Source organism: Pinus tabuliformis, chromosome 3_2 (assembly GCF_031772625.1).
Source record: "Pinus tabuliformis cultivar Carrire ecotype Pingquan chromosome 3_2, CPIR1, whole genome shotgun sequence".
Lineage (NCBI taxonomy): Eukaryota > Viridiplantae > Streptophyta > Pinopsida > Pinales > Pinaceae > Pinus > Pinus tabuliformis.
Genome location: NC_142302.1, coordinates 69,951,534 through 69,964,102, shown reverse-complemented (window position 1 = coordinate 69,964,102; position 12,569 = coordinate 69,951,534). Strand labels below are relative to the sequence as shown.

The 12,569-nt window shown below is 36.7% G+C and overlaps 1 protein-coding gene across 1 annotated transcript; it reads right to left on the bottom strand.

Moving 5' to 3' along the window:
- Positions 1–10,462: 10,462 nt before the first annotated feature.
- On the bottom strand, positions 10,463–11,741 carry LOC149179888 (uncharacterized). Its single transcript, XM_089418071.1, has 2 exons — positions 11,542–11,741; positions 10,463–11,140 (listed from the first exon to the last, which is right to left on the bottom strand). Exons 1-2 carry the CDS (start codon positions 11,562–11,564, stop codon positions 10,600–10,602), a joined length of 564 nt encoding a protein of 187 aa, XP_089274197.1. The 5' UTR covers positions 11,565–11,741; the 3' UTR covers positions 10,463–10,599.
- Positions 11,742–12,569: the final 828 nt, after the last annotated feature.

Below are 12,569 nucleotides of genomic sequence, written 5' to 3'. Positions count from 1 at the left end.
ATTCTAATGAATCATTGACAATTATGATATATATATAAATAATTATTTAATATTATTAATATAATTTCAACATGGCTAACAAATATTTGTGTGTGGAAAGACGCATGGAAAGGCACATTCTACAGCATAGTATGACCCTTCCTCAGAAAATAATAAAAATAATTTTCGTTAATGTTGGGCAAAACATTAGCTTGAATCTTAAATTATATATAACTTAAATCTTTAGATTATATATAACATTTTAATTTTATTAATGAACTAAGATTAATTATTAAAATATAACTATGTATTATTATATATAATTTGAATGGATAATAAATTATCTCATGTTTTTAATAGTTCCTTTCTCATATAGGTGAATTTGATAAGATCTTAAATTTACCTTTAACAAAAAAAATTATCACATTAAAATTCGAAATTACGTAAAATATTAGACATCTTTACTCTTTACTAAAGTCAATACCATTTCTTAAATCAAAGAAAAAAAGGTTAATTCAACACACATAATAGAAATCTTGCTCCAAAAGCTTTTAATAATTATTTTAATTAAATATTTGTAAAATGAACCTTTAAAAGGAAAAACCATATCCTATGGATATCTTTTTTTTGTACGCTGGGTAGGACTCTTCTATTTTATTTCAAAAAGCAGACATGAATACATACACATCCAACAAATGTTAGATGCCTCAACCCACCCACTGGGAAACCAGATTTGTTGGCCATCTAAGTGTGTGATAAGCCATCCAAAATTCAGATGTCTTCAAAATGTTAAGAAGTGCAATATAGGTCTGAATGTCTTTAGCAATCCTAATATCTAGATAACTACAATAGCAAGGAACTTTTGGAGAAACTAAACTAACATAACTCAAATTTTTCCAAACAGAACAACCATGCTAGTTTGACCATTACTTGTCTAAGGAGTCCACAAGTGTTGGATCTCTGGCACTGGAGACTGACAACTTAGTATGTGGAAGACACAGGTGTTGGATCTCTAGCACTAGAGACCGACAACTTAGTCTGTGGAAGACACAGGATATGCTTCTCAATCCAGCTAAGAAAAAAATTCTAGAGTTGGATTTGTAGGAGTGTGATTTACTGTGTAATTAGCACAGTTAATTGCTTCTGCCAAAAAATTAAGACTAAGTCCTTTAGATTGAAGCATAAAATTAGCCATTTCCTTTAAGGTGTGATTATTCCTTTCAACTACACCATTTTGTTGTGGAGTATATGGAACAGTATGTTGCAATTGAATTCCATACTCAGTGAAAAAGTTGATGAATTTGTTGTTAACATATTCTCTACCTTTATCATATCTTAGCTTAAGAACTTGATGTCCATATTGTTTCTCAACAAAGATCGTAAAGGCCAAGAACATGTTAAATACTTTACTCTTGAGTTTTAAGAAGTATACCCAAGTGCGTCTGGAGAAATCATCAATGAAAGTTAAGAAATATTTGTAGCCAAAGAATGAAACAACTGGAAGTGGACCACATAAATCACTATGCATAAGTTGTAAAGGGGTTGAGGCGTGCAAAGAGGCATGTTTTTCAAAACTATCCCGATGATGTTTTCCATGTGCACATTCGAAACACACACCATCTCTGCAAGATACCATAGGAAGACCTGTCACCATATTTTCTTTACATAGATTTTGAAGGGAGAAATAGTTTAAGTGACCAAATCGCTCATGCCAAAGTTTGCTCACTTCATCATTATGAGCAACAAATACCGAGGGAAGAGTTGATGACCTAAAGTTTTTAAACTTATACAACCTTGTAGAATCATCAGCAATGCTAGTAGCTAAAATCTGTCTAGGATCTCTTAGGTCCTTAATTACAACATCATGAGGTGAAAATTCAATGGTGAATGAGTTATCAGATATACAGATATAAAGTTGTGGGATAAGGTAGGAACACATAATACATCATTAACTTAACCATTTTCTAGATGAATAGTTCCAGTCCCTACAACACTGAGAGATCTATGATCACCAACATATATATTTTTGGTGTTACAATCATTTAAAGAAGAAAACATGGCTTTGTTTTTTGCCATGTGATAAGAAGCTCCAGAATCAATGAGCCACTCATGAGAATGAGAAGAAGAAGATATATTTAGTGCATAACCAGACTGAGATGCTTGACAACCACATCAGACCCCAATAATTTTTCTTCCATTCAAGATCTTTTGTCCAAGTTCAAGACCCTTAGACTTCTCTTGGAAGGTGTTAAGGTTAAGAAAGAAGATGGTAGCCTTATCTATTCCATTCTTACTAAGTTAGGACTAGCCTTCTTATAGTAATTTACATGGCATCAAAGTGATAAACAACTATAACTGCAAATAAAGACTATATACCTCCAGATCTTGAAAATGACGTACCTAGGAGCATCTGTTCGAGTGAGGAACCCCTTTCATTTCACACGAAAAGGTTTCTAGTAGCCCTAGGTACATAATTTCCAAGATCTGGAGGTATATAGTCTTTATTTGCAGTTATAGTTATTTATTGTTCTGATACCATGTAAATTCCTACAGGGTTTTGCGTTGAATCAACTGAAATTCCCTATGAATTTCCTGGAGCTCATAAGGGGGTTGAGATGGGCTAGCTAGACTCTATGGATTTTTCAATAATATTCTTCGTAATCTAGTAAAGTTATACTGACTACTGGAATTGGGTATATCTACCTCTGGAGTGGCATGGATCTTGCACTAAAGATAACCATTATCCAAAGTCTAACTCTAAGTTTTCAGCTTGCTCTTTAACTTCTGCTTCCCACCCTTGTATTAGTTGAGGAACAGGAGGAGGGGTGATGTTATGATAGACCTGGGAAGCATCTCTAGGTTTTTCAACTATACCTCGGCGACCTCTACCCTTGACTGACGGAGTCAGGGTCTACCTTGTAAGCCCACGACCACGGCTTCAACCTGAAACATTTCTCCCCGTCTAGTATTTCCTTTACAAGAGATAGGGCGTGCTACAGAAATCCAATTTGAGCAATCCTGATAACCACTTGACTCGAATCAAATCAACCAAGAAAACCCAAATCTTGGATAAATAATATTGCCAATGTCGATCAAACATAATTTCGACCAAGAAATAACCCGTCCAATGGATAGACAGGAAGGCACAGGAAAAAATCCTAGTAAGAGGTAAAATAAACCTGTAAAAATACGAGGGCATGGTATAAAATAAACATGAGCAGGAAATTCAGTAAACCATTTAGACTTTCCACCTTTAAACTGACCATAGCTCAGTGGGATGTCCTTGTTTTCCAAGACAGTCCATAACCCAAACAAGGACAGGGATATCCGCCATGTGGAAGTCCCCTCCACCCAATTGACCTAGTCCTCTTGTAGCAACTAGTGTTTCCTTAAGTATCTCTCATTATTGAAAACCCAACCCCCCATTACGTTCAATACGGATGTAACCTTAATTTTTCCATATAAATCCATCAAAGATAGAAAAATTACATACATCACAGGGGGACTGATAGAACACAGAGGATAGACTTCACCTTTCATACTAATACCCTCATACCCAACATCGATTTCTTCAAGACTTACCATAAAACGCATTTTAGAAACAACCAGTAAACTAGTTGAACAAAGACACAAAACCAAGTTCAAGAGGAGGGAAACAGGGGAAACAAAAGAAGCATATATGCATAAGGAGCATGCCTTCTGGAGGCCACAAGTACCTTTTCATCTCCTGCCCACGACCAATATTGCAACTTGAACCGGGCTCCTGAGTCTAATCAAGGAACGAATAGCCAAGATGCATCCAAAACACCAGAGAAAACCGCACCACCTTCCTCCACAACTCCCTAGATATCTCTCCTCTAATGATGCCACCTTACACATGCAAACGATTAAATGTGAGTCATCAACCGGCCACGTCGCCTTATGAACGATCATGCCTCTATTTGTGACTCGAGTCCCATCGAGTTCAATGCCCTGTCTCACCCCCGATCAGGGATATATCCTATGAATATATTAAAATCTTTAAAGACATAAATATTTCCACATCAAAGTTGTAATATTTGAAAATATTAGTTTGATGTAGTTTTATTATAAATTTTGTTATCATGCCATGTAAAAAACATCATTAAATTCAATATTAATATTAATATTAATATTATTAAATTTGATAACTTTGGAGTAATCTAATATTAAATTTAATATAGTATTCAGTTTGTTATATTATAATATATATTAATATATCGTGATATATATTAACTCTAGATATATATGGAGGGAAGAACAAAGAAATAGAGTGATAGAGGTGGAGAGATAGAGGGAGTGATAAGGGAGAGATGGAGATAAAATGGAGAAAGGAGAGGAGGAATGAAGAGAGAGAGAAATAGAGGAGTGAGAGAGGGAGAGAAGGGTAAGAGAGAGGAAGACACAAATATGGAGGGGGGGAGAGGGGGAGGAAGAGAAGGAAAGAGGGAGGAGATAGTGACAAGTTTGGAGGGAAAAGAGAGAGAGAGAGAGAGAAGATGGGGGAGATAGAGGGTGGTTGGAGAGAAATGGAGAGAGGGGGAGGACAAGAGAGACAAAGATAGAGGGAGGGACAAAGAGATGGAGTTCACTACAACAAAACCATGTGATTAGCAACTCTTTTTGCTTCCCTTTTTGCTTCTAGATCCCATTTTTGGTGTTATTTGCGTCTATTTATCAAATACGGTGCAAAACTTGATGCAAAATTTGCATCAAGTTTTGCACCAATTCTTACACCAAGTTTAGCACCAGGTATTGCAATAGGCTTTGCACCAGGTTTCGCACTGGGTTTTATGCCAAGTTTTGTGCCATCCTTTACACCAGGTTTTGTTCTAGGTTTTGCATCAAGTTTGGCACGTAATTTTGTTTCACCTACTTTTTCATCCTCTATTGCATCCATTTTTTGTGCCTACACTTGCATCAAATTTTGCATCATCTTTGACCCCTCTTTTGCATCCTTTTTAGCAACCCCTTTGCGCCAAGATTTCCGTTAAGGTTTGTATCTAGTTTTGCATCTCCTTTTACATCTACTTTTGTTGCATCCCCTTTTGCATCTTATTTTGTATTCATATTTACATTGGATCTATTATTGTGTCCATTATTGCATCCAATTTTTTTGTGCCACAATTTGCGCCTAGTTTGGCACCTCCATTTGCAACCATTTTTGTTTCTAATTTTTCATCCACATTTGAATCCTCACTTGCATGTAGGTTTTCATCATCTTTTACATGTATTTTTGCATCCCTTTTTGCATCCACTTTTTCATCAGAATTTGCATCAAGATTTGTTTCTCCTTTTGCATCCACTCTTTCACCCATGCTTACGTCCACTTTTTCATCCCTTTTTGCATCTTCATTTGCATCAAAGTTTGATTTTTTTTGCATCTATCATTACATCCACTTTTGTTGTGCCACAATTTGCACCATGTTTTGCACTTACAGTTGTACCGACGTTTGCTTCCAATTTTCCATCCAAGTTCACATCCTCTTTTGCATCAAATATTTCATATATTTTTGCATCCATTTTTGTGTTGGATTTCTGCATTGGGTTTTCTATATCGTTTTGTATCTAATTCCATTGCATCCAATTTTGTTTCGCTTGTTGCACCCATGTTTGCATCCACTTTTACATCCCTTTTTGCATCTTGTTTTGCATCCAATTTTGCATATTTTTTTGTGTCTATTGTTACATCCACTTTTGTTGCACCACAATTTGTTCCATATCTTGCGCCTAATGTTGCAACCCAAATTTTCTTCCACATTTGCATCCACATTTGCATCCTCTTTTGTGTCCAAGTTTACATCGAATATTGTGTATGTTTTTTCATCCCCTATTGAATCCACTTTTATGTCAGGTTTTGCATCTCATTTTGCATCTACTTTTGCATCCACTTTTGCATCTAATTTTTTATCCATTGTTGCACCCATGTTTGTGTCCACGTTTACATCCCTTTTTACATCTTATTTTTCATCTGAGTTTGCCTCCTTCTTGCATCTAAGTTTGTGTCCTTTTTTACGTCCATTGTTGTATCCACTTTTGTTTTGCAATAATTCGTGCCAAGTTTTACACCTACTATTGCACCCATGTTTGCTTTCACAATTTCATCCTATTTTGTGTCCAAGATTGCATTGACTATTACATCTTCTTTTGCATCCACTTTTGTGTCAATTTTTGTGTTTTGCTTTTCATCTACTTATGTTCCATCCATTTTTCATCCAATTTTACATCTATTGTTTCCCCCATTTTTGTGTTCATTTTTGCTTCCCTTTTCCAACACTCATCATACTTTATGCATTGATGATACTTCCTATGACATTGAAAATTATGAACAACTGATGACAATGTCAATAATCATGACAATGATGATAATGAAGATGGTGACGATGACATGAATTTTGATTATGATGATCATGACTATGGTGATAAAGATGATGGAGGTTACAATGAAACACTCCCTCCTTAACACACTTGGAACTCACTAACACTACCTTTCATACACTTTTCCATGCATTTTGACCAAATTCTCCCTTGTGTTTCCTTGGCACTCCCTAACACGCCTTGGCACACATTAGCACACCCTGGCACGTAGCACATCTTGGCATGCTTCCCTAACACTCTAGCATGCCTTGGCACTGCCTAGCATACCTTGTCACTTCCTCCTTAGCACACTACTCACACTCCCTATCACATACTCTTATGTATTCATTTCCATGCATTTGAAACTAGTGCTCACTTGTGTTTCCCTGGAACTCCTAACACTCCCTAGCATGCGTTGGTGCCACACCCTGACACCTGACACATATTGGAATGCCTTAGCACTTGAAATGTCTTGGAATTCCTAACATGCATTGGAACTATCTAGCATGTGTTAGAACTTCTTAGCACTCCCTGACACACCTTGGCACTCCCTAGCTGTCATGCCCTCATATATAGCCTTACTTTTTTGTGACTTGGGAACCCAATCAAGTCATTGGAAAAACATTACTATGCCTAGCCCAAAGTATCCCTTTGTCTAAAACTGCTCTATCTAGCCTTTTATTGCAACTGTAAGCTTGTCTCCTGTAAGTCCTATTTTGAACTTGTCCTAACACACTTCATCCTTGAGACACTTGGAATTCGCTGACACTCCTTGCCACACACTCTTATTCATTCATTTCCATGCACATTGACCAATCCTCCCTTGTGATGCCCTGGCACTCCCTAACACTCCTCGATGTGCATTGGCATTGTATGGCATGTGATATCACACCTATTCATTCTTTGGCATGCCTTGACACCCCTTAGCTATCATGCCCTCACAATTACCCTTACTTTTTTTGTGACTCGAGAACCCAACCAAGTCTGGCCTCAATTACAATAGCTTGACCAAGTTACGGTTACTACAACTAGACTGTGCCTTGTTCACCTAAGAATTACCTATAACTCATCTTAGGCTACTCATGTCAAATCTTAACTCATCCCACTTAATAAGTTATGAAGATAAGGCTCACGTCCAACTGTGGTCGTAAAATAACTAAGCAACATAGTTTACATCTTGACATGACATAACAATTGGCACATCTTAAAATCCCTTGGCACTATGTGGCACACGTTAGCACACCCTAGCACTCCCTGTCATGCCCTAGCACTCCCTAGCACACCCTAGCACTCCCTAACATGCCCTGGCACTCTAGCATGCCTTGACATTGCCTAACATATAACCTTGTCATCCCCTCCTTAGAACACCTGGAACTCATTGACATACCTTATCACACACTCTTATTCATTCATTTCCATGCATTTTGACCTAGTGCTCCCTTCTGTTTCTCTGGAATGCATTGGCACACATTGGCACCTATCACATCATGGCACGTCGCCTTGGCACTCTAGTATTCCTTGGCACTACCTACCATACCTTGTCACTCCCTCCTTAACACACCTAGAACTCACTGACACTCCATGTCACACACACTTATTCATTCATTTTCATGCATTTGAAGCTAGTGTTCCCTTGTGTTTCCTTGGCACTTCCTAACACTCCCTAGCATGTGTTGGCACACCCTGGCACCTAACACATCTTGGCATGCCTTAGCAATTAACATGTCTTGAATTCCTAACATGCAACCTTGGAAGTGTTTAACATGTGTTAACACTTCCTCACATTCCCTATCACACCTTGGCACTCCCTAGTTGTCATGCCCTCATAGACAACCTTATTTTTTTTGCGATTTGGGAACCTAACCAAGTCATTGGAAAAATAGTTTTACACCTAAAACAAAGGTTCACTTTGTCTAAAACTGCTACTAGCCTGCCTTCCTCAGACCCTCCCCTGTTAGTTGCAGGCCCAACCCTTCAGGGTTGCAAGTCAATTCCCCGGAGATGGCCAACCCACAACTAGCGCCAGCGGTTACTCTTCGCCTCAGACACCTCCTCTCAACCTCAATTTGGTTTGCTTCTTCTCCCCAGTTCTAGGTTAGTAAGCGCGATTACTTACCGCTCTCCACCAACCTTGGCTAGCTTACCCGTTACCCTCTGCCCAGGACGTGAAAGGAGGACCCGACCCAAGCATCGACCCATCCTTGAGCCCCATGGCTCTGCCATCGCAAATTTGTCGTACATAGCCAATGTCACTCCCTTGCCATACTTCCCACCCGTAATTTTCAACCTTCTCCCTCATGTTGAGGTTTCTACCTACCTCCCTACAGCTACGCATGGACCTAAATCAGAGGTTGCCACCCAGAATGTAGGTGGATTGGCGAACTCTACCCCCAAGGCTCATCTCCCTAGCTTTACCAGCAGGACTCCTACGAACTGCAAACTAGGCCCTCTGTCCCGTGCCAACATAATTCCCATATGGTAAAGGAGAACTTCAAAGCAAAGAGAAATGGAGAGTATGCCAAGCGGTGCGAGAGACAGACATAGAACAAAGCACATGCCACCAGCCTACGCCCCCAATGCTTCTCAATTTTGCAATTCTCCCCCATAATTCCTCCCCTCTCCCTCAAACAAAAACCAGAGTAGGTCAACATTACGAGAGCAGAGAGATATCTGAGTACATACCTGTTAACCTTCGCGCACAGTCGATAGGCTTGTTGTTGTTGGTGGCGCCACAAAACCCGCTCGTTGCACCAGTCTCCTCGTCTGCAATCGTTTCGATCAACACCGAACTTCCCTCCTTCACTGTTACTAAAACCAACGTTGTCTTTACTCCCGCTACCACCTTTCCCATATACATTGCATGCCATCATACAAGGGGCCACCACACCCATCGCCTTGAGTGTGTGGGGCAATGGTACTTTACGTTGCAGTATTGACCATTAATCTCTTGTATGAGTGCTTAACTGCCGACTCACACCCCAATTAGGGTGAAATAATTATATTTAAAATTAAAATAATTATATTTCTAAAATATATAATTTCCAATAAATTTTAAAATAATTATATTTTAAAATATATAATTTCCAATAAAATTTAAAATAATTATATTTTTTTAATATTTTAATTATATAAATAAAATATGTTGTTGTGGACCAAACATTACTAAACATGAAAATTTTATAATGAAATAGGAAACTAATATGCTGTCCTTACAAAACCTTAACAGAAAGTACATGATTTACTAACCATATAAAAATGTTCAAAGCCAGAATCTAAAAACTTCGGCTACAATGTCACTACATTAATTCAAAAGAATGCTCCTGACCAGCCAAGCGTAAAAACCAAAAGACAATGTTATAATTTACAACGTGGGTTGAACTTCAAACTGCATGATGAACATTAAAAGTAAAGTCAGCAACTACAAATTACCTTGAAAAGTCCACACATTATAAAGGTTTATACGAGGAAATAAACGCTACTCGATTCAAGGGCTCCTATCTCAGCTTACATCGGGTGACAAACATTAAAAGTGAAGTCACACCATGAAAAATCTGAACATTAGAAAGGTTTACATGAGAAATTAACCCTAATGGATTGAAGGGCTAGCAGATCAGATAAAGGGGCATGGATTAAAATACAAAACTTAAAGCCCCTGTTAGGTATCATAGCTTGTCGTTTGATCTTGAAGTTCAAATGCAATTCCATATTTGAGCTACACACAGAAACTGAAAAACTTCAAACCTTGTTACACACTTGGGGTGCAGTGTATGAATACATTAGAATAAACCACCCAATCCAATGAGTCTAATTTCAAGTAGGAATATGTAAGTTTTGTGGTTATTCATAGTGCGATTTTTTTAATTTAAAAAAATAGTAATTTCCACAATTATAGTATTTAATGAAAATTATTTTACTACAATACAACTGTTATAAATATATGAAGAAGGATACCTGGGTAGAGGAATTGCCTAGACAGATCAAAATCTTTAAAAAAAATTGTAATAGTCGTGTTTGAATCATGTTTTTAATGGTGGAAATAGATTCAGCACCATCAGAAACCTTTAAGTACCCAAAATCTTAAAGTTTGACAACTATAACTTGGATTTAGAAAAATCCCTTCCAAATTTAATCAAAATCTTACCAAAATTTATATAATTTTAGGAAAAAAAACAGTTTATTTAAACTACAGCTAAATATATTACATCTCATTAAAATCTGATTTATCACTGAAATTGCAGTACAGTACTAATGAGTGAAAGCATAAATGACTGTAGATATATAAACAACCAAGGCCGTTGAAACTAGAGCAATCAAAGTTGCAGTTGCCTTCACTGTGGAGCTTACTCCACAGGACAGGACGCCCAACCTGATCTGTATCACGTGCACCATTGACAACATCAAGAATACACATCCAACAATAGACCCAAGTGCCGAGGCAAGCATGCCAATCCTCAGAAGCTTGTTGTTGATATGACCCTTAGTGGCCTCGTTAGGATCCTTGCTGTTGTCTATGATGATTATTAATTTCAAGCCCTGTGCAACCAGGCTGGAGAACAGAAACGAACTGAATGATACCACCTCAAATACCATAAGGTTCTTAAGAATGTTCTCCCCTGCATCACAACCGCCCAAACTCTTCTGCCCAGGAGTTGCCAATGACAGCCCAACGAATACTGCAACTGTGAACAACGAGTTGACACTCACCAGGCCATCCAGTGCTGTAACTTGCACACTTGTTGTTCCTTTGCTCAGATCCTTGTTAATATCTTCTAAAGGCTTATCAGTACTATATGCCCACACGGAAATTTCAGTATTAAAGAATGATTATTTCCTAAACACTACCTTTAGAAAGTCAGAAAATCAAATCTTGATACAGAGAGGAAGCAATAAAATTCTGACAAATTTATGAATGCATGATGCCACCTGAATCTTGAGAAATACACTAAATATATCCAAAAACAACTTTAGAAAACCCAAAAGAAAAAACTACTCATTAGCTTGAATTTAATTTGATTAGAATATTTTAAAATTTGATTCATATGTTTAATATCACTCTGGTATATAAAATTTTGAAATATTTCAAAATCTACTCTCCAAAATGATAACCAGAATCAAAACTAATGGCTTTCTAAAAAATCAGAGACTTGGAAAAACTCAAATGAAGAAATTGATACTCCTGAGGCTTACAAAATCGAATGATGTGATGCCATCCCAGACAGAGTTGGTAGATCGCAGGTCAATATGCAGTGAGCTTCTTGGATGAAATCCTCGCAGCAATATGGAATAGCTAATGATAATGTGTTCTGCAGGGGAACAGCTGGATTCAAACAGTTTTAATTTTTTCTAAGTCGGTAGTTGTTGAAAGAAAAAACACCTAACAATTTATTTGTTAGTTGTTGAAAAAAAAAACACCTAACAAATAAATTGTTAGTTGTTGAAAAGAAGACGCTACTTTTAGTGGGAAGGTAGTGGCCCACTGCATTTAAAAGTTTAAGAGAGCCAGAAGGATTGAGAGGGACACAGGCCACCGTGAGCTTTCGTTCTTTTCACGCATTTGCACTTTCATTCCTTTCCAGGGTTGTTTTCCAATGTTATAATAGAAAGAGCCCCCAAGCTCCGTGAAAATTTAATTACCAAAAATTACAAGTATTAAAAATTTAGTAGAAATTTTGGGAAATTTGAGTTGTAATTGTTAAATTTTAAGATTTTAATGTTCCAAATTTTTTGATAGTGTTGAATCTATTTTTATTATCTAAAATTTTATTTAAATATTTTTGTGATTAAATTTATTTAAAAAAAAATAAAAAAGAAAAAAAATATTCAAACCAAAATTATGATTTTAGAAAACATTTTTAATAAAATTTATTTAGAATTTTATAAAATAAATTGAAATCACTTTTCACAATTCCAATATTCAAAATTTTCAAAAATAATAAATATATATACAAAATAAATTACATTTTAAATAATAAAAAAATCAAATTAGATATAAAATTATTTCATCAAATTCCAATAAAAAGCCCTCGTTGAAAACAAAATCAAGTTCTGATTAGCAGACCACTTGAATGCCCTGTTCAATTAATGAGTCCCGAAATATATTGAAATGTTACACTTTAAAAGAAAGTGAAGTTGGTTGGCAGTTCTTTTTTTGGTTCTTTATTGGGCGGTTTCAAAATTGATGTAGTCATTTTTTTAGTTTTCAATTATCAAAGTAT